The 20,523-nt window shown below is 39.6% G+C and overlaps 1 protein-coding gene across 3 annotated transcripts in view; it reads left to right on the top strand.

Moving 5' to 3' along the window:
* The window catches only part of SETDB1 (SET domain bifurcated histone lysine methyltransferase 1), a 29,244-nt gene that overhangs the window by 1,828 nt on the left and 6,893 nt on the right, over positions 1-20,523 (top strand). For 2 of the 3 annotated variants that reach the window (XM_040230742.1, XM_040230741.1), the window contains exons 3-14: positions 439-590; positions 9,761-9,795; positions 10,234-10,333; positions 11,302-11,427; positions 11,595-11,796; positions 12,470-12,543; positions 13,460-13,650; positions 14,397-14,526; positions 15,714-15,861; positions 15,945-16,103; positions 16,727-17,350; positions 17,924-18,040. In XM_040230742.1, the coding sequence (XP_040086676.1) occupies positions 439-590; positions 9,761-9,795; positions 10,234-10,333; positions 11,302-11,427; positions 11,595-11,796; positions 12,470-12,543; positions 13,460-13,650; positions 14,397-14,526; positions 15,714-15,861; positions 15,945-16,103; positions 16,727-17,350; positions 17,924-18,040 (2,058 nt within the window). The remainder of the gene's footprint in view (positions 1-438; positions 591-9,760; positions 9,796-10,233; positions 10,334-11,301; positions 11,428-11,594; positions 11,797-12,469; positions 12,544-13,459; positions 13,651-14,396; positions 14,527-15,713; positions 15,862-15,944; positions 16,104-16,726; positions 17,351-17,923; positions 18,041-20,523) is intronic. The other variant, XM_040230743.1, reaches the window with a different exon arrangement.

The raw sequence follows: 20,523 nt of genomic DNA, 5'->3' as shown, positions 1-20,523 counted from the left end.
TTTTATCCTACACTCTACTTCAGAACAGTTGTTTTGTTTTCTTACTAGAATCATCTAGGGAGTGCATATTGTGAAGATTTGCTGTTTCATGTAACTGTGAAGCTTTAACAAGTTCCTCGAACCTTATTTCTACTCTAAACCCCCAGAAGAGTGGTTTCTTTTGCCCTACTTGTCACTTAGAATGTATTTTCAAATAACAAAAGGTAAATAATGAAATTGAAAGGACCATGCTTTGAGCTGACTTTGGATTTTTCAAGAAATCACAATTTAAATATTTTTCTATGGGATAAGCCTCTTAAATTCAAAACAGAGACACTTTGGAATATGGTCTGTTTAAATAGAAGTCTATATACAGTTAAATATATAAAAATAAATTCTAATGGCTTTTCCCCCTGCTTCTGCTGGCTTTGACCTTTTCTACATGTGTTCCAATATTAGGGCAGTGACTAACTGTGAGTCTTTGGTGAAGGACTTTTATTCCAAACTGGGACTACAGTACCGGGACAGCAGCTCTGAAGATGAAGCTTCCCGGCCTACAGAAATAATTGAGATTCCTGATGAAGATGATGATGTCCTCAGTATTGATTCAGGTAAGAGATGAGGCTGTGGACTGGAAAGTCTCAGGATTGAAACTGAAACATAGGAAGATGAGCAGATAGAAGATAAAAGAGGAGAAAAACCATTCTCACTAACTTCATATTCCTAACTGTTGGACTTGTCTGTTACAGAGAAAAAAAAAAGATTGTTAGTGTCATGGATCTTCCCTGCCTGCTACTTCCTGATTGAATTATTCTCCTTTCCCTATTCTGTATAATCTGTATTCTAAATTTCCTTGCTTTTTTTAATAGATGGCATTTAATGTGTGGGTATATATATATATTTCTCAAAGCAGATTATTTGGTTTTGTCTATTCTTTAACAATTTTTAAGGTATAATTTACATACTATAAAATTCACCCACTTTAAGTGTACAGGTTGAGTTGTAGTGAATAATTTTATAGTACGGCAGTCTTCACCCCAATCCAGTTTTAGAACTCTTGCATCACCCCAGAAAGTGCCCGCATGCATGTTTGTCATTAGTCTGTATTGTCACCCCCAGGCAACCACTGATCTGCTTGCTTTCTCTGTGAAGTTTTTGCCTATTCTACAAATTTACTATTAAGTAGGGTCACAGTATGTCATCTATTATGTCTACCTTTTGTCATTTAACATAATGTGTTTGAGGTTCATCCGTGTTGCATTTATCAGTAGTTTGTTCCTTTTTTGTTGAATAACATTCCATTGTATGGATAGCCACATGTTTTTATCCGTTCCTCAACTGATAAACATTTGGGTTTCCAGTTTGGGGCCATTACAAATAATGTTGCTATGACCATTTGTGTGGAAGTTTTAATGTCCATGTTTTGTTTCATGTCTCTTGGATATTCCACCCAAGAGTAGAATTGCTAGGTCTTAAGGTAAATGTATGAGTTTTGAAGAAACTGCTGTTGTGTTTTCCAATTTTACATTCCTGCTAGCAAAGTATGGGAGACATCCTTGTCAATGATTGGTATTGTCAGTCATCTGGTCATTCTAGTGGGTGCATGACAGTATCATTCTGTGCGAGATCTTGGGCCACAGCAGTGAAAGCCCAGAATCCTAACCACTAGACCACTGGGGGACTCCTTCGCATTGTGATTGTAGCTTGTATGTTTCTAAAGACATTGAGCATCTTTTCACATACTTATTTGCCATTTATGTATGTATTTTAGGCAACTGTCTGTTCAGATAATTTTGCCTTTTTGAAAAAATTCGTTGTCTTTTTACTGTTGACTTTTCTAAGTCAATATATATAAGTCTTCTGACTTATTGTACTTTAGGTACTATTCATTTATTAGTTCTGTTTTATAAACATTTTCTCCCAGATGTGGTCTCTTCATTTTCTTAATGATGTCTTTTGAAGAATAAAAATTCTTAAAGTAAGGATTGAGGGTAGTTGGTTGGTTTGTTTCACTTAACAGCTATCTAGTTGTTCCACCACTTATTGAAAAGAGTGTCCTTTCAGGATGCTTGTTGAAAGTCAGCTGGCTGTATATTTGAGGGTCACATTTCCCTGGTGGCTACGATGGTAAAGCGTCTGCTTACAATGTGGGAGACCTGGGTTCAATCCCTGGATTGGGAAGATCTCCTGGAGAAGAAAATGGCAACCCACTCCAGTATTCTTGCTTGGAAAATCCCATGGACGGAGGAGCCATGGGGTCGCAAAGAGTCGGACATGACTGAGCGACTTCACTTCACTTTATCTAAATGTTTATTTTTTACCAGCACCACACTGTCTTAATTACTATAGCTTGACAGTAAGTATTAAAATCATTTTGTGAAAATCCTCCAAATTCATTTGTATTTCATATATAGTCCAAATAAATTTTCGCATCAGCTTATCAATTTCCTGGAAGTTTTTTGTGGCTCCCTTAGAACCTTCTATATATTAGATCATGCTATCTGCAAATAGTCATTTTACTTCTTCCTTTCTAATCTAGATGTCTCCCCCCCCCCCTTGTTTTATTACGCTTGCTAGAACCTTCATTGTGATGTTGAAAAACAGTTTTGAGAGCAGACATCCTTTGCTTATTCCTGATTTTGGCAGGAAAACATTTTATTAACATTAATTATGGTGTAAATTGTAGGTATCTTTTATCAGATTGATGGAAGTTGCTTCTATTCCTAGTTTCCTGAGAGCTTTTATCATAACTGGATTCAATTTTAGATTTTGTTAGCTCCTTTTTCTGTATTGTCCTCAGATGATCATACAACTTTTATCATTTATCCTATTAATAGAATGTATTACAATAATTATTTTTTGGATGTTAAACCAGTCGTTTGTTCCTGGAATAAATCTCTCATCCTTGCCTCCTCCCCCACTTTGTCTTAGTGTATAATCCTTTTTATATGTTGTTGTATTGGATTTGCAAATGTTTTAATAATTTTTGCACATACGTTTGAGGGCTGTTGGTAGTTTTGTAGTGATGTCTTTGGCTATAGCATCAAGGTAATACAAGCCTTACAAGATGAGTTGGGAGGTGTTCCTTCCTCTGAGTTGTGTGGGATGGTATTACTTCTTCCTTAAATGTTTGATAAATTCAGCAATGAGACCATCTTGGCTTGGACTTTTCTTTGTGGAAAGCTTTTTTATAAATAAGCTTTTTAACTTGAAATCACTTTAGATTTGTGGGAAAGTTGCAAAGGTAATAGACAGTTCCTGCATACCTTTCACCAGTTTCTTCTCATATTATGTTACCATGCTAGATACTGGTCAAAACTGAGAAACAAACATTGGTACTTTCTTTTTATCTAAACTCCAGACTTTATTCTATTTCTGGTTTTTCTGTTCCAAGATCCAGTTTAGCATATCACATTGTAATTTATTGTGGGAAGGCTTTTAATTACTAATCCATTTTCTTTTTTTAAATATACTTATTTTTATCTGTTTGGCTGCTCTGGGTCTTAGTTGCAGCACATGGGATTTTTAGTTGCCGCATGTGGGATCTAGTTCCCTGACCAGGGATCGAACCTGGGCCCCCTACATTGGGACCACCAGGGAAGCCCTCCATTTTCCTTACCTGATATATTTATTTAAGTTTTCTATTCCTTCTCAAGTTGGTTTTGTTCATTTGTGTCTTTCTAGGAATTTGTTCACTTTATCAAAGTTGTCTAAATTATTGTCATAATGTTATTCGTAGTATTCCTTTATGATCCTTTTTAATTTCTGTAGTTCTGTAGTGATGTCCCTTTCATTCCTGATATGGTCTTTTGGATCTCGTCTTTTTGTTTCTTGGTTAATCTAGCTTACTGGTTTAATCAATTTTTGTTCTTTTATAAGGAACCAGTATTGGGAGTTCATAGATTTATTTTTGCTACTCTTTTTCTGTTACCTATTTCATCGATTTCTACTCTGATCTTTATTATTTTCTTCCTTCCAGTTTTCTTGAGTTTGGTTTGCTTTTCTTTTTTTAGTTTCTTTCCTTTTTTTAATATTTATGTATTTATTTTGGCTGCACCAGGTTTTAGTTGACGCACACAGGATGTTTGATCTTTGTTGTGGCATAAGACTCTTAGTTGTGGCATGTGGGATCTAGTTCCCTCACCAGAGAGCGAACCCAGGCCCCTGCATTGAGTTCAGAGTCTTAGCCACCAGGGAAGTCCCTCCTTAAAGTTGAAGCTGAGACTATTGACTCTAGACCTTTCTTCCTTCCTGGTATAAACATTTAAAGCTATAAATTTCCCTCTAAGCATTGCTTTGCTGCATCTCATAAGTTTTTTTATGTTAGTTTTAATTTTCATGTACCTCATAAATTTTAATTTTGTGATTTTTTTTTTCTTTGACCTTGGGTTAATCAGGCATACTTGTCTCCTCTTTGCATGTGTGTATTTTAATAGTCACCCAAGAATGTATAGAGAATTTACCTAAAGCCTGAGTGTGGCGCTCTCATTTTCAGAATTCCTTGTTAAATCCCTGACTGGTTGGTTGTTCACTCTAAGCAAGAGCTACAACCTCAGAGTAGCAAAGCTACTTGTTAGTGCTAGCACCTTGATGGTAAAGGTACAGTTTTTGCCCACCATGCTAGCAGTGGAACAGGGGTGGGAGCTGCCCCAGGAAAGAGATCCATAGACTCCCACTTTTGTTACCATAAGGTTTAGCAGTTTTTCAGATATAAATACTTATCAATCTATTGTTTGCCTTTGGACAGTTTCCAGCATCCTGAATATTTTTTTTTTTTTTTTTGCCATTTTGTCCAGTTTTATGTTTGTTTTCTGCATAGGAGGATTGTCCAGTCTTGTCTCATCAGTATCACCAGAAATGCTATAGTTTTGCCTATATTTGAACTAGGTAAATGGAATCTTAGACATTGCAGGCATTCTTTGATGACTTCATCAGTATCATGCTGATGTGTAGTGCTTGGTACAGTTGCTGCTGCAGTATGGTGCTCCATTATGTGAATATGCCAGTTTATCTATCTCCTAACAATTGACATTTCATTTGTTTTTAGTTTTTTTGCAATTATAAGTAATGCTCTACATATTCTTGTACATGATCCTTGATGCACACGTGCAAGAATCTTTTTAGGATATCGTAGGATACTGTAAGAGTGGAGTTGCTGGTTCTTCGGATATGAAATTTTCAACCTTGCTGGATAATTAATGACCAAAAAGCTTTCTAAAGTGGTTGTCCCAATTTATATTTATACCACCAGTGAATGCAAGTGGCCCATGTTCCACATCCTTGACAACACATGGTATTGTCATTTTAAATTTTGATTTCTCTGTTTACTAATGGACTTGAGAATCTTTTCATGTGTGAGTTATCTATAGTTTTTCTTTGAAATGTCTGTTCATGTCTTTTGCTCATTCACTCAACTGTATGTTTGGGTTTTTTTTTTTAGTTCAGAGAGTCTTCTTGTTATTCCTGTAATTATAATTACTAATCCTTTGCAGTTATAAAATGGACATATTACTCCAAGCTTATATTTTGTCCTTACTTTTTATGTTATTTGCTAATAAACAGAAGTTGTAGCTTTTAACATTTTCTTTTATGGTCACTGCTTTTTATATCTTTACTGCCCTGAATCTACAAAGATCTTTTACATTGCCTTTGAAAGTTTCATAGTTTTGCGTTTCACATTTAAGTTTTTAATCTAACTGAAATATATTTTTTTGTGTAATATTTGAGGTGTTTTCTTTTTTTCATAATGTTCTTAAATAATTCTCCAGCACCATTATTGAAATGAGCCACCTCTTGCTGATTCGCATTGCTTCAGTCAGTTCAGTTCAGGCCCTCAGTTGTGTCCGACTCTTTGCGACCCCCATGGACTGCAGCACTCCAGGCTTCCCTGTCCATCACCAACCTTCGGAGCTTACTCAAACTCATATCCATTGAGTTGGTGATGCCATCCAACCATCTCATCCTCTGTCATCCCCTTCTCCCACCTTCAGTCTTTCCCAGCCTCAGGGTCTTTTCAGATGAATCCATTCTTCGCGACAGGTGGGCAGAGTATTGGAGTTTCAGCTTTAGCATCAGTCTTTCCAATGAATATTCAGGACGGATTTCCTTTAGGATGGACTAGTTGGATCTCCTTGCTGTCCAAGAGACTGTCAAGAGTCTTCTCCAACACCATAGTTCAAAAGCATCAATTCTTCGGTGCTCAGCTTTCTTTATAGTCCAACTCTTAACATCCATACATGTGAAAGTGAAGTGAAGTTGCTCAGTCGTGTCCGACTCTTTGCAACCCCATGGGCTGTAGCCTATCAGGCTTCTCTGTTCATGAGATTTTCCAGGCAAGGGTACCGGAGTGGGTTGCCATTTACTGGAAAAACCATAGCTTTGACTAGAAGGACTTTTGTTGGCAAAGTAATGTCTCTGCTGTTCTATCATAAATTATATATACATATGTCTATGGGTTTGTTCCTGGATTTTCTGTTTCATTGGTGTGTCATTTCTTACTAAGTCAACTCTATACTGTCCATCACTGTGACTTTATAAGTTTTTCTATCTGTTAACTCTAGTAACTTCACTTTCTCATTCTTCACAGATGTCTTGGTTCTTTTACACGTGTTTTCCTTATATTTGAGAGTTAGCTTTTCATGTTCCCCCATTTCCCTACACACACACCAATAAAAACCCCAGAACTATAGACATTATCAAAATGTCAGTATCAGTTGACATTATCAGATTATCAGTATAGAGATAGTTAATAATTTTCATAGTATTTAAATCTCCCATACAAAGATCATGTATTTAGTCCTTAACATTTTTCACTAAGGTTGATTCATTTTCTCCACAGAAAGCTTGCACTAACTTTTTTTTAAAACTACATTTCTAAATAGTTTTGCTGGTATTTTAGACATGTAGTTGACTTTTGCATATAGATTTTTTTATCTGATGATCTCACTAAATTTTTATTTCATTTTTGGTCATTTACATTGCTTTCCATTTATTTATTTTTGCCACGTTTCCCTCCAAGTTTTATTGAGATATAGTTGATAATATAGTATTTAAAGTATAAGACATAATGATTTGATATATATGTTTATTGCAAAATGATGATCACCATTGCCTTCCATTTTTAAATGTTATAAATCTCTAAAACTTCATTGTTCAGTACAGTAGCCACCATCCACATGTGGCTATTTAAATTATGTGAATGTGAGGATTCCTGGTGGTCCCGTGTTTAGGATGCTGAGTTTTCATGGTGGAAAACCTGGGTTCAATCCCTGGTCAGGGAACTAAGATCCTGCAAACCACATGGCAGGGCCAAAAATTTTTAAATTATGTGAAATGTGAAGTCTAGTATTTTCCAGGATGTATGAGTAACTCTTAAAACTTAAGAATAAAAAGACAAATAGCCATTTAAAAATAGGCGAAATATTTGAATAGATACTTCTTCAAAGATGTGTAAATGACTAATAAGTATATGAAAAGATGTTTAACATCATTAGCTATTAAGGAAATGCAAGTCAAAACTACTTATTAGGATAGCTGTAAGAAAAAAGATAGTAATATAAGTATTGGTAAGGATGTGGAGAATTTGGAACCCTCTAAAATTGCTGGTGAGAATGCAAAATGGTACAGCCACTTTGGACAAGTCTTTGAATTCACCAAAAGGTTAAACATTGAGCTACTTTATGGCCTGGCAGTTCTACTCCTGGCCATAATCCAAGAGAAATGACAACATATGCCCACATAAAAACTCATATAGGGACTTCCTGGTGGTCCAGCAGTTAAGAATTCTCCTGCAAATGCAAGGGACATGGGTTTGATCCCTGGTCCAGGAACTAAGATCCCACATGCCTTAGGGCAGCCAAGCCTATGTGCTGCACCCTGCTGAGCCTGCAACTACTGAAGCCTAAGCACCCTAGAGCCAGTGTTCCACAACAAAAGAAGCCACCGCTATGAGAAGTCCATACACCACCACAACTAAAGAGTAGTGTCCACCCACTGCAGCTAGAGAAAGAGAAAGCATGTGCATCACAATTAAAACCCAGCACAGCCAGAAATAATATTTAAATTATTTTTGAAAACTCATATACAAATGTGCCTATCAACATTATTCATAACAGCCAAAAAGTGTAAATAACCCAAATGTTCATCAACTGATGAATGGATAAATAAAATATAGTATAGCCATACAATGGACTATTAATCATAAAAATGAAGTGCTAATAATGCTGCAACATAGATGAATCTCATGTGATGTACCACGTATGATTCCATTTATGTGAAGTATGCAGAAAAGGCAAACCATAGAGACAGATAGTAGATTAGTAGTTGCTGGAGGTTGCAGGTATGGTGGAATGGGGAATGACTGTTAATAGAAGCCCCATACTTAGTGGGATTTCTTTTCAGGGTGATGAAAATGTTCTAGAATTAGATAATGGTGATGGTTGTACAACCTTGTGAATACACTAAAAACCACTAAATTAAACATTTTAAAGGGGTAAATTTGTTACGTAAATTACATCTGATTTTTTAAATTTTTTAGTCAAATTTAAAGGCTTCCATTGGAGAAGGCAGTGGCACCCCACTCCAGTACTCTTGCCTGGAAAATTCCATGGATGGAGGGGCCTGGTAGGCGGTGGTCCATGGGGCCGCTAAGGGTCAAACAACTGAGCGACTTCACTGTCAGTTTTCACTGTCATGCATTGGAGAAGGAAATGGCAACCCATTCCAGTGTTCTTGCCTGGAGAATCCCAGGGACGGGGGAGCCTCATAGGCTGCCATCTCTGGGGTCACACAGAGTTGGACATGGCTGAAGCAACTTAGCAGCAGCAGCAGCAGCAGCAGCAAAGGCTTCCATGATAGGTCAGTTGGTAAAGAATCTGCCTGCAATGCAAGAGACCATGGTTTGATTCCTGGATCGGGAAAATCCGCTGGAAAAGGGATAGGCTACCCATTCCAGTATTCTTGGACTTCCCTTGTGGCTTAGCTGGTAAAGAGTCCACCTGCAATGCGGGAGACCTGGGTTCAATCCCTGGGTTGCCAAGATCCACTGGAGAAGGGAAAGGCTACCCCTTCAGTATTCTGGCCTAGAGAATTCCGTGGACTGTATAGTCCATGGGGTCACAAAGACTCGGACACGACTGAGCAACTTTTACTTTACTTCACTTCAGTAAAATTTAAAACTCATTTCTTGTGCTTAGTAGCCAAATTTTAACAGATTGGACAGTGCAGAAACAGAATATGTCTATCATAGCAGGAATCGAACCATGGTCTCCTGCATTACCGGCAGATTCTTTACCAACTGAGCTATTACGGAAGCCTTTAAGTTTGACTTAAAAATATAAAAAATCAGATGTAATTTACATAACAAATTTACCCTTTTAAAATGTATAATTCAGTGGTTTTTAGTGTATTCACAAGGTTGTACAACCATCACCATTATCTATTGGACAGCACTACTCAAGAAATATTTTAGCTTAATTCACTGGGCACATTTCATTTTTCAAATCATTCAGATAACCCATAAAAAAATTATTGTTATAAAAATTCAAGTATTTGAAAATCCCAGATCCCATAGACTGTCACCTGTACCAGTACTTTATCCCCAGGTAAGAATTGTCATCTGTTTGCTGTTTATCTTTCTGAATGCTTTTCGTACTTTTACATAGATATGTGTATCTATATCTGCTTTATAATTGTTGTCATTAGTGTCCCCATGATAGTTTGGTTCTTGATTTCTTGGAAATTCTTATGTATAAGTCTTTCACACTCAATTTTTCTCGTCTAGGTGATGCTGGGAGCAGAACTCCAAAAGACCAGAAGGTAACTTGAAATGAGTAAGAGAAGGATGAGAGAGAAGAATATGAAGATAGAAGAAACTTTTGGCCTAACTGTTAAGTCAGTTCAGTCAAGATATAACCAGTCACCCTGAAGTCAGCCCCATGGGTTGCAGTTCTCTAATTAATGTTATAAGAATGCAGAAGCTCCTTACAGACACATACACTGAATGCTGTATGAATATAGAATTTGGCAGTGATAAGCTAGATTAATTAATCAGGAAAGCTTCCTAAAGCTGATTTCTGAACCAGATTTGTAAGAAAGGGCAAGTTTTGCCTGATAGAGTAACTTATAAGCTTCTAGAAGTAACTGTAAGCTTCTAAACATAACTCAGTCTATTTCATTTTTTAAAAGACAAGTTGTTATTCTCAAGAAGCGGTGCTACTATTTTAAAACTTGTCTCCCTTATCCCCTTCCTTACAGCTCCGTGAAGCTATGGCTGCCTTAAGAAAATCGGCTCAAGATGTCCAAAAGTTCATGGATGCTGTCAACAAGAAGAGTAGTTCCCAGGATCTTCACAAAGGTTAGAGTCAGGAGACATCTTGGTATAGGTGCAGAGGTGAAGTCCTACAGAGATTTCATGGATACTGACTGTGTTTTAACATTGCAATGTCTTTCTCTACCTCTGTAGGATTCTTTTAATACCACTTGCTGTTTGCTTAAGTCTTTTTTTTTTTTTTGGCTGCATCACTCAGCTTGTGGGATCTTAGTACCCTGACCAGGGATCAAACCCAGGCCCACAGGACTGAAAGTGCAGAGTCCTAACCACTGGACCACTGGGGAAGTCTCTTGGCTTAAGTCGTTTGTCTGATGGCTTTCTACCATATGATGGCTTTTTCCAAATACCTTTTTAGCTCCGTGCTCTTGATATCTTCTTTCAGATGAAGGTTAAAAAAAACAGTAACTCAAACTCTAAAAAAGAGGTCTGAAGGAAACTTTGTTTGTAGAATGCAGCTATTAAGAGATCCCTCCCAGGAAAATGATTTATAAAAGCTGTGCTGTGCTTAGTTGCTCAGTCATGCCAGACTCTTTGCGATCCCATGGACTGTAGCCCGCCAGGTTCCTCTGTCCATGGGGATTCTTCAGATAAGAATACTGGAGTGGGTTGCCAGGCCCTCCTCCAGGGATCTTCCTAACCCAGGTATTAAACCCAGGTCTCCCACATTGCAAGTGGATTCTTTATGGTCTGAGCCACCATGCTGCTTGGCATTTAATGAGTAATAGTTAATGTTGTTAATAAGGAGTCAGAAATATTTGGTTACAGTGAGATGGTCTTGAGTTACATGTGAATTTCAATTCATATTTTTCCTGTTAGCATAAAGAGTTGAGTCAACTGTGTTTTATATATCTGCCCTTGGCCAAGGGAGCAGGAAAATTGGTTAAGGATCAGTGATTACCCCATTTGTCCCAATAACCCAGTACCCTCTTTATTTTCCATTCTTTCCCCAATCTGTGCCGTATCTCTTAAGAGCAACTTTGCTTTCTTCCTAGGAACCTTGAGTCAGATGCCTGGAGAACTGAGCAAAGATGGTGACTTGGTCGTCAGCATGCGCATCCTTGGCAAAAAAAGAACTAAGACGTGGCACAAAGGCACCCTTATTGCCATCCAGACGGTTGGTATGTTCAGGCTAGAGGGAGGGCAAATGCAAGAGCCTGCAGGCCACCATCACTGATCGTGTCTTTTCCCCAGAGCCTTTGGCTTTTGTCTCTCACATAGCAATCAGGGTCCACACAGAAACTGATGGTTTCTAAAAATTTTTGTTTCTCTTTTCCGTTTGACTCAGGGTCAGGAAAGAAGTACAAGGTGAAATTTGACAACAAAGGAAAGAGTCTTCTGTCAGGAAACCACATTGCCTACGATTACCACCCTTCTGCTGACAGCTTGTATGTGGGCAGTCGAGTAGTGGCCAAATACAAAGATGGGAATCAGGTCTGGCTCTATGCTGGCATTGTAGCTGAGACACCAAACGTCAAAAACAAGCTCAGGTACCTAGACAGAAATTGTAAGGAGAGTGGAAGCCAGGAGCAGGTCATCTGCCCTGTTTAAGCCATAGTGCAGATCTCACAATTGGCTCTGATGTTCTTAGACCTCAGTGGCTGGAAACTCCCTCTTTCCTTTGCCACAGAGTCATGTGGGTGGTTCTTTCTTTCTCTCTTCCCCCCTTTTTTTCCCTTTTCTCAAAGAGAAAATTTGATCAGGGGAGAATAATCCAGATTGATTAATGGTTAGGGGAATAGAGAATTCATACAGAAGGAAGAAATGGAGACTGAATGTTTTTCAACAATGTGAGAGTCCAATAGTATAACAAGAATAAATCACTTTTGGGAAAGTGGGGATATGTTGGTTAGATTAAGGGAGAATTCTAATATTATTTTCCATTATGATTTATTACAGGATATTGAATATAGTTCCCTGTGCTATACAGTGGGACCTTATTGTTTATCCATTCTATATATAATAGTTTGCATCTGCTAACCTAAGGGAGAATTCTTAACTCTTGGGGTGGAAAGAAAGAATAGTAGAAAGAAAATAGTACACTGGAACATGTTCCCTGGATTGTGTCTTGTTTGTGATCCAGAGGAATGGAAGCTATAATAATTTCTGGTCATGTTAAATATAATAACCCCCAGTCTTTCTACTCTCACTCTTTCCTTACAGGTTTCTCATTTTCTTTGATGATGGCTATGCTTCCTATGTTACACAGTCTGAACTATATCCCATTTGCCGGCCACGTGAGTGTCCCTCCTTTTTTCCTTAGCTCTTTTTGTTTCCTCTTCTACCTTGTATTTCTTAAGACCACCAGTGGAAAAGCCCTAATGTTCTTGGTGTTTTAGTCTCAAAGAGCATACGTTTGATTAATATTTTTTGAGAGAGACAGTTTTATTTGCTCGTGTCTAGTGTTAGGTCTTGGCAGCCATAGAGTCAGACATTAGAAGATCATGACTGATTTTGAGTGGATGCATGTATTGTAGATGTGTTTTAATTTCATTTCTGAGTGATTTAAGTTTGAGATGTTACTTCTCTCCTAGTCTCATGTTTAACATTTGTGTAAATCTACAGTCTGTGCGTTGCTTTCAGAGTGCTTTCTACAGAACCTGTATTAGATGGGGTCTTCATAGTTTCCCCCATACTTGTGACTCTGGCTTAGGAGAGACTCTTAGAGAAGCAACTGTTTTTAGTTGCAGAAAGGTCAAGTAAAATGGCTGTTTCCACATAACGTGGCAGTAAATACACTCAGGGTCCTTTGAAAGCCTGATGGAGCATGAGAAGGAAGGACAGGATTTTTTTAAGTCAGTTTATGGTGCCACCTGATTCTTTTTGATTTACCTTTAGGCTTATCAAGTAAGCAAGAATTTCCACTTGACTTTTCCTAAGAGGAAACATCCATTTCTAGGAAATGAGTGACTCACCTATGTTTACATACTGCTGATTCATTTAGTATTTGTAGAATTTGAATGTGCATTTGCACATTAGGTTCAATATTTGTAAGTGGTCATGGTTTTGCTTCCCTTGAGGTTATGATTTCTTCATTTATTTTTTCTCTCCCTCCCAACTTGAAAAATGCCAAACATCTCCTTGTCAACCCTTTTCCCCTATCAAGACATGCCCTACCTGCCCTCTCTCAGCCCTCCTTCTTCCTTGGGACAGTGAAAAAGACTTGGGAGGACATAGAAGACATCTCCTGCCGAGACTTCATAGAAGAGTATATCACCGCTTACCCCAACCGCCCCATGGTGTTGCTCAAGAGTGGCCAGCTGATCAAGACTGAGTGGGAAGGCACGTGGTGGAAGTCCCGAGTCGAGGAGGTGGACGGCAGCCTAGTCAGGATCCTCTTTCTGGTACTCTTCTTAGGAGTCTTAGAGGCGGGGATTTGGGTGGGATGGGGGAGCATAGGATAACTATATGTAGCTATGCCATAGCTTTTCTTCTTTGTTACTCTCTTACCTGTTCTCACTGTTATGGGTCATATTTTACTTTTTTTCGTTCCTCTATGCATGGTTATTAAAAATAAAGTCCCTGAATTTAAGACTCTAATCTGCACGATAGTGTTTTTGTTTTTGCTTTTCTCCAGGAGTATGCACAATGCATGTAGATACAGAGAAAGCTGCTAGTTCTGTTTTCCCAGGGTTATTGTTAGTGTAATGGGACAGAAAAGAGGGGTCAGTGAATTCTGAGGTGTTGGTGATCTTTCAAGGCCCAGCTTAACTCTTAAATCTTCTCTGTTTGTCCTTTTCTCCCCTCTCACACCTTTCTTAGAATTATATTTCTTCTCTGAGCTATCTCAGCCCTTTGATCCTAATGAACCTTGTTATATGTCTTATACTCCGTATAAACATCTATCTCTTGTCATTTTTTTAAACAAGAAATATACATGTTTTTGTTTTGGGGGGTTTTATTGTTGTTGTTTAATTCCTGATGCCTGTTGTGGAGCCTAGCACATAAATTTATTGAATAGATAGGGAATTGGGCGTTCATCAGGGAGATTTCCCCCAAGGGAGGCACATGGTATTCTTCACAAGTGGCAGGGTAGATTCTGGCCTTTAACCCATTCCCCTGCCACCTTTCCTTACTTGCAATCCCCTAGGATGACAAAAGATGTGAATGGATCTATCGAGGCTCTACACGACTGGAGCCCATGTTCAGCATGAAGACATCATCTGCCTCTGCACTAGAGAAGAAGCAAGGCGGACAGCTCAGAACACGTCCAAATATGGGTAAGTCCTAAAAGCTATCTGGGAGAGGGAAAAATGGACAAATCAGCAAAGAGGTGTATGTATGATGGCTATATCCTTTGTTTACCAGGGAGACACCACTGCCACATTGAAAACAGGACATGTTCCTAAGTTTCCAGTAGTGGTGATGAATTTGTGTTGCTGCCTCAACATGCTATGTATAGCTCTGATTTGTTCTCAAAAACACATAAAAATCTGAAACAACTAGCTTAGGTTAGGGGTATTGTTGGTAGTAACTACCTCTGTTATTTACATGAGGATTATCTGCTTTGTGTGTGTTATCTGTGGTCTTTTTTTTTTTTTGGCTGCGGTGGGTCTTCATTGCTCAAGGACTTTCTCTAGTTGCAGCTAGCAGGGGCTACTCATCATTTCACTGTCCAGGCTTCTCATTACAGTGGCTTCTCTTGTTGCAAAGCATAGGCCCTAGAGCATGTGTGCTTAGTAGTTCTGTCTCCTAGGTTTTAGAGCACAGGCTCAGTAGTTGTGGCACACGGGTTTAATTGCTCTGTGGCATATGGAATCTTCTCAGTTCAGGGATCGAACCCATATCCCCTGACTTCCAGTCTTAATTTTTATCCACCATGTGTGATTAACTTGTTTTAAAATTTTGGTTTTGTTTTTATATGTTCCTGGCATACTTTTTGGTTAATTTTTCTTGACAACATCAGTTGATCAGAGAATGTATTTTTGAAAATTTTTACCAAAGTATAACATAATTGGCTTCCCTGGCGGCTCAGTGGTAAAGAATCCATCTGCCAATGCAGGAGAAACAGGTTGAATCCTTGGGTTGGGAAGATCCCCTGGAGGAGGCAATGGCAACCCACTCCAGTATTCTTGCCTGGGAAATCTCACGGACAGAGGAGCCTGATGGGCTACAGTCATAAGGTCACAAAGAATCAGACGTGACTTAGCAGTTAAATAACAACGACAGCAATAGACTAATTATTAATGTAAATTGTCTGAGGCAGGAAGATAAAATCTTACTATTTAAATGAAAGTCAGCCTGTGCCAATATTCCCACACATTGGTATAAATAATGAGATCTAACAGTCTTAGCACTTAGAATATTTCCGTTGTTGCTTTATTATATAAATTGAGAATCAAATCTATGGATGAATATAAATGGCACAGCTCTTATGTTCTCTATGGTCAATTTCCTTTTCTTACAGGTGCTGTGAGAAGCAAAGGTCCCGTGGTCCAGTACACTCAGGATCTAACAAGTACTGGAACCCAGTTTAAGCCTATGGAACCCCCACAGCCGACAGCCCCACCTGCCCCACCTGGTCCAGCTCTGTCCCCCCAGGCAGGTGACAGTGAGTGAGTGCTATTCCTTCTTTTTCAGCAGTTTCTTTTATATTACATTTTCTGTATCCCTTACTGTATGATCTCTAATCTCCTAGAAGCTTGGAAGGCCAGCTTGCCCAATCTCGGAAGCAGGTAGCCAAAAAAAGCACATCTTTCCGGCCAGGATCTGTGGGCTCTGGTCATTCCTCCCCTACATCCCCTGCACTCAGTGAAAATGCCCCTGGTGGGAAACCTGGGATCAATCAGACATATAGGTGAGAAAATCTCAGGCTCTCTGTTGGGAATGTTGGCAGTGTGGACTGAGTGGTCACTGTATGGGGAGGTTCCTTGGCCACAAGGGGCCTCATTAAGATTATGACGGTGAGAAGTTTGGACTTGAAAGCTTTAACCTTGGAATTTTCCAGGAAACAAAAAGTAAGAATAATTGAATTGGAAATTAGGTGCCTAGAAATACAATCACCAGAAAGTCATTTGTTAAGACTACTTCTTGAACGTGGTGTCGTCATCGGTACAATAGAAAGGGAACTTGGTAGCCTCTTTCCTTGAATCCTGGGGGTCAGTACGGGCATTTATAGGAAACATAGCAGGGGAAACAACTAGCATGGATAGAAGACTGGATGCTAGTCCCACAATTCACAGGAAAAAATAAAATTCAGGAAAAAGACACTGTTGAAACAGTTATCAGTTAATGAAGAGTAACCAGGGTGTTTCATTGTCCGGTAAGGCAAGAGGAAGTTTGACTTACTTGTGTCATCTTTAGCTTCAAGAGTATAGCTATTTGACAGATTAGAGAAGTGGTTTAGCCAGCTAATGGGCTACTTATACAACAGAGAGGTCCTGTTGCCTTCTGATCTGATCTCTTGCATCTCATTTTCAGGTCACCTTTAGGCTCCACAACCTCTGCCCCAGCTCCCCCAGCTCCCCCAGCACCCCCAGCCTTCCATGGCATGCTGGAGCGGGCCCCTGCAGAGCCCTCCTACCGTGCCCCCATGGAGAAGCTTTTCTACTTACCTCATGTCTGCAGCTATACTTGTCTTTCTCGAGTCAGACCTATGAGAAGTGAGCAGTATCGGGGCAAGAACCCTCTGTTAGTCCCACTACTCTATGACTTCCGGCGAATGACAGCCCGGCGCCGAGTTAACCGCAAGATGGGCTTTCATGTTATCTATAAGACACCCTGTGGCCTCTGCCTTCGGACAATGCAGGAGATTGAGCGTTACCTTTTTGAGACTGGCTGTGACTTCCTCTTCCTGGAGATGTTCTGTTTGGATCCGTATGTTCTTGTGGACCGAAAGTTTCAGCCCTATAAGCCTTTTTACTATATTTTGGACATCACCTATGGGAAGGAAGACGTTCCTCTATCCTGCGTTAACGAGATTGACACAACTCCCCCACCCCAGGTGGCCTACAGCAAGGAACGGATCCCGGGCAAGGGTGTTTTCATTAACACAGGCCCTGAATTTCTTGTCGGCTGTGACTGCAAAGATGGGTGCCGGGACAAGTGAGTTGGTTAGGGAATTGTGGCCCTGCCTCCAACTTTGTTGTGGTTTCCTTTATTTCCACCACTTTCTTTGCCTTATACTGCACTTCTCCTTTCCTCACCTTCCTTGGTCTGCTTTCGTAGCTGTAGCTCCGTCTGAAAGGCCTCCAGAGAGGCTGGGACCCCGCAGCATAATCCTGGGTACATGTTTAGATAACAGCACGACTCATTGGACATAAACTTGAACATACTCCGAGAGATAGTGGAGGACAGAGTAGCCCAGTGTGCTGCAGTCCGTGGGATCACAAAGAGTCAGACACAACTTAGCAACTGAACAGCAACACATGTGTCTTATGTTTGTTTTTTTCTCTAATTCTCCTTTTCTTTTGCTTCCCTCCATCATGCATTCAGTTGCTAGTTGTGTCTCTTTATCTTACTCTGTCATATTCCTACTGTCTTTTCCTTTCTCATTTACATGTACGGGAAAAGAAAAAGAAATTTTACTAGCCTGTCACCCTCCTTTTATCAGTAGTACTTCTTGCCTCTGAAGAAAGTCTCACAGCTCTAGTAGTTGTACCCTTCTGTTTTATACAGGTCCAAGTGTGCCTGCCATCAGCTAACTATCCAGGCTACAGCCTGCACCCCAGGAGGCCAAATCAACCCCAACTCTGGCTACCAATACAAGAGACTAGAAGAATGTCTGCCCACAGGGTAAGTAGTCAGGGGAAAGTTTAGCACCTCAGAGACTGAATTCTTGTTTGTCTGTGTTTGTAGGAAATAGCAGCATTATAAAATTGAAGCCAAAAAAAAACCTTAAACAGACATTTTATCAATTAAATCTTACTTACTAAATTCCCAGCACATATTTCTTCCTTGGGCTTTCCTTGAAATGAATACATATAATGATTGAATAGTATCTAGTAGTTTTCTGTTGCAGTAAAATATGACCTTGATTTCATAGCTGTATGATTATTCTAACAGATTGTGGTTTGCTCTGGCAAGTGAGACGTATTCAAAGAGGAGAAGTAGGCAGGGGCCTGATTTATAGGACTTTATAAATCAGAATAAAAATTAGAACCAAATTCATGATGTGATAGGAGGCTGTTAAGAGTATTTTAAGCAGACTACCGATGTCTGCCTTTTAAAGATTACTCTGACTTCTCTGTGAAAAATAACCTTTAGGGCAGCAGCAATAGACTTTGGAAGTTCAATTAGGTAATTTCAGGAACACAAGTCAGAAGTGGTGGTTGCTGGGGCTTGTCCTAGAATGAAAGTGGCAGTAGAAATGAGAAAGGATAGATACCACAAAAGAGAAATGAATTCACAGTGACTTTAGCCTTCTCAAAATAATGTTAGACACTAGATGGTAATTGAGGAATCTATTCAAAATTCTAAGGAAAATGGTTTTTTAAGAATAATTTTATATATTTATTTTTGGCTGTAGTGGGTCGCCCTTGCTGCGCAGACTTTTCTCTAGCTGTTGCGGGGCAAGTGCTACTCTCTAGTTGCGGCGCATGGGCTTCTTATTGCCATGACTTCTCCTGTTTGCAGACACAAGCTCTGGGGCTCACAAGCTTCAGTAGTTGGCGGCACATGTGCTGAGGGATGCACTTGGAGATAGAGCCACAGAACGTGATAGATTGACTATGGAATGGGAAGAAGAAGAGAATCAAGGACAAGTCCTAAATTTTATACTTGAACAACTAGGTGTATGTTGGTTTTTGTACCAAAATGGAAGACTAGAGCTAGAATTGCAGGTCGAAGTGAAATTCAGCTGTTCTGGCCACATTAAGTTTGAGGTGTCTATTAGGCAACCCAGGTGGAAATGTCAAGAAGGCATTGAGATTTCTAGAGAGAACTGTAAGGACTGGCATAAAGAATTAGGAATCGTCAGCTCAGGAATGGTAGTTACAACTTGGATGAGTTCATCTGGAAAGACCATTGATGATAGAAAAGAGAAGGTGCCCAGAAGTAAGTCCTGGGATCTGCAACTGGAAATTGGACAGAGGAGATAAAAACATGTGAGACTAAGAAGAGACATGAGGTCAGCATGTGGGATTGAGAAGGACAGGTAAGGCAGAGAGAGGACTGAACAAAGTGGGATATAGTGTGGTAAGCTGGATATATATGAATATGTGACCTAATTAGCCTAGTATGTAAGAAATACATAATTAACAGAGAGGACAAAGAGGAAATAATGATCAGTGAAATAATTCAGATGTTTCCCCATAATGAAAGGGTCTGTGTTTCCAAAGTGAAATCAAGTTCTAGCATAACAGATGAAAATAGATGCCCACTAAAGCACTTGATAAAACGTGATCATTATATCCACAGAACACTGAGGACAAAAAGAACATACTAAAACTTTCTACGTAAGAGAAAGATACCACAAAAAGAATTCAAAGTAACTTCAGCCTTCTTAAAATAATGTCTATAGTTAGATGGCAATTAAGGAATCTATTCCCAATTCTAAGGAAAATTATTTCTTTTATATATATTTAATTTTTTTATTTTTGGCTGTGCTGGGTCTTCGTCGCTGCACAGGCTTTTTTCTAGTTGTGACAAGGAGGGTGCTACTCTGGTTGCGGGGCACAGGCCTCTTGCCACGGTGGCCTCTCCTGTTGTCATAGCACAGTGTCCCGTGCACGTGGCTAGTAGCAGCTCCCGGGCTCTGGAGCACAGGTGCAGTCGTTGTGGTGCATGGGCTCTGTGGCATGCGGGATCTTCCCAGATCAGGGAGTGAACCTGTGTCGCTTGCATTGGCTGGCAGATTCTTTACCACTCAGCCACCAGGGTAGCACAGGAAAATTATTCCTAACCTAGAGTTCTAAACCCAGGAAAACTATCAGTTGTGGGTTAAAGTAGGCTAACATTTTTTTTAGACATGAAATACCTCAAATTTTTCCATTATTTCCCCTCTCAGAAAATTACTGGAAATGTTCTAAGTGAGGGGAAAAGACAAGAGAGAGGAAGGCACATACTGATCCGGCAAACAGTGGATCCAGCTCTAAAGAAGAGTGAGGGGAATCCCACATGATAGTGAAGTTAAGGGGGCTTCCAGGCTGACAGCTGTGCGCCAGATGTAGAGAATAGCCAGTGTGAGAGCAGGTCAGACTTGGCTGCAGGAGAAACTTTCGGGAAAGGGGGTTTGATAGAAAGCCTGATGTGTCTTAGTATCATCAGAGGAAATCAGG

Source organism: Oryx dammah, unplaced genomic scaffold (genome assembly GCF_014754425.2).
Source record: "Oryx dammah isolate SB20612 unplaced genomic scaffold, SCBI_Odam_1.1 HiC_scaffold_28, whole genome shotgun sequence".
NCBI lineage: Eukaryota > Metazoa > Chordata > Mammalia > Artiodactyla > Bovidae > Oryx > Oryx dammah.
Note: the sequence above shows the minus strand (reverse complement) of the source record. Positions and strands in the feature narration are given on the sequence as shown.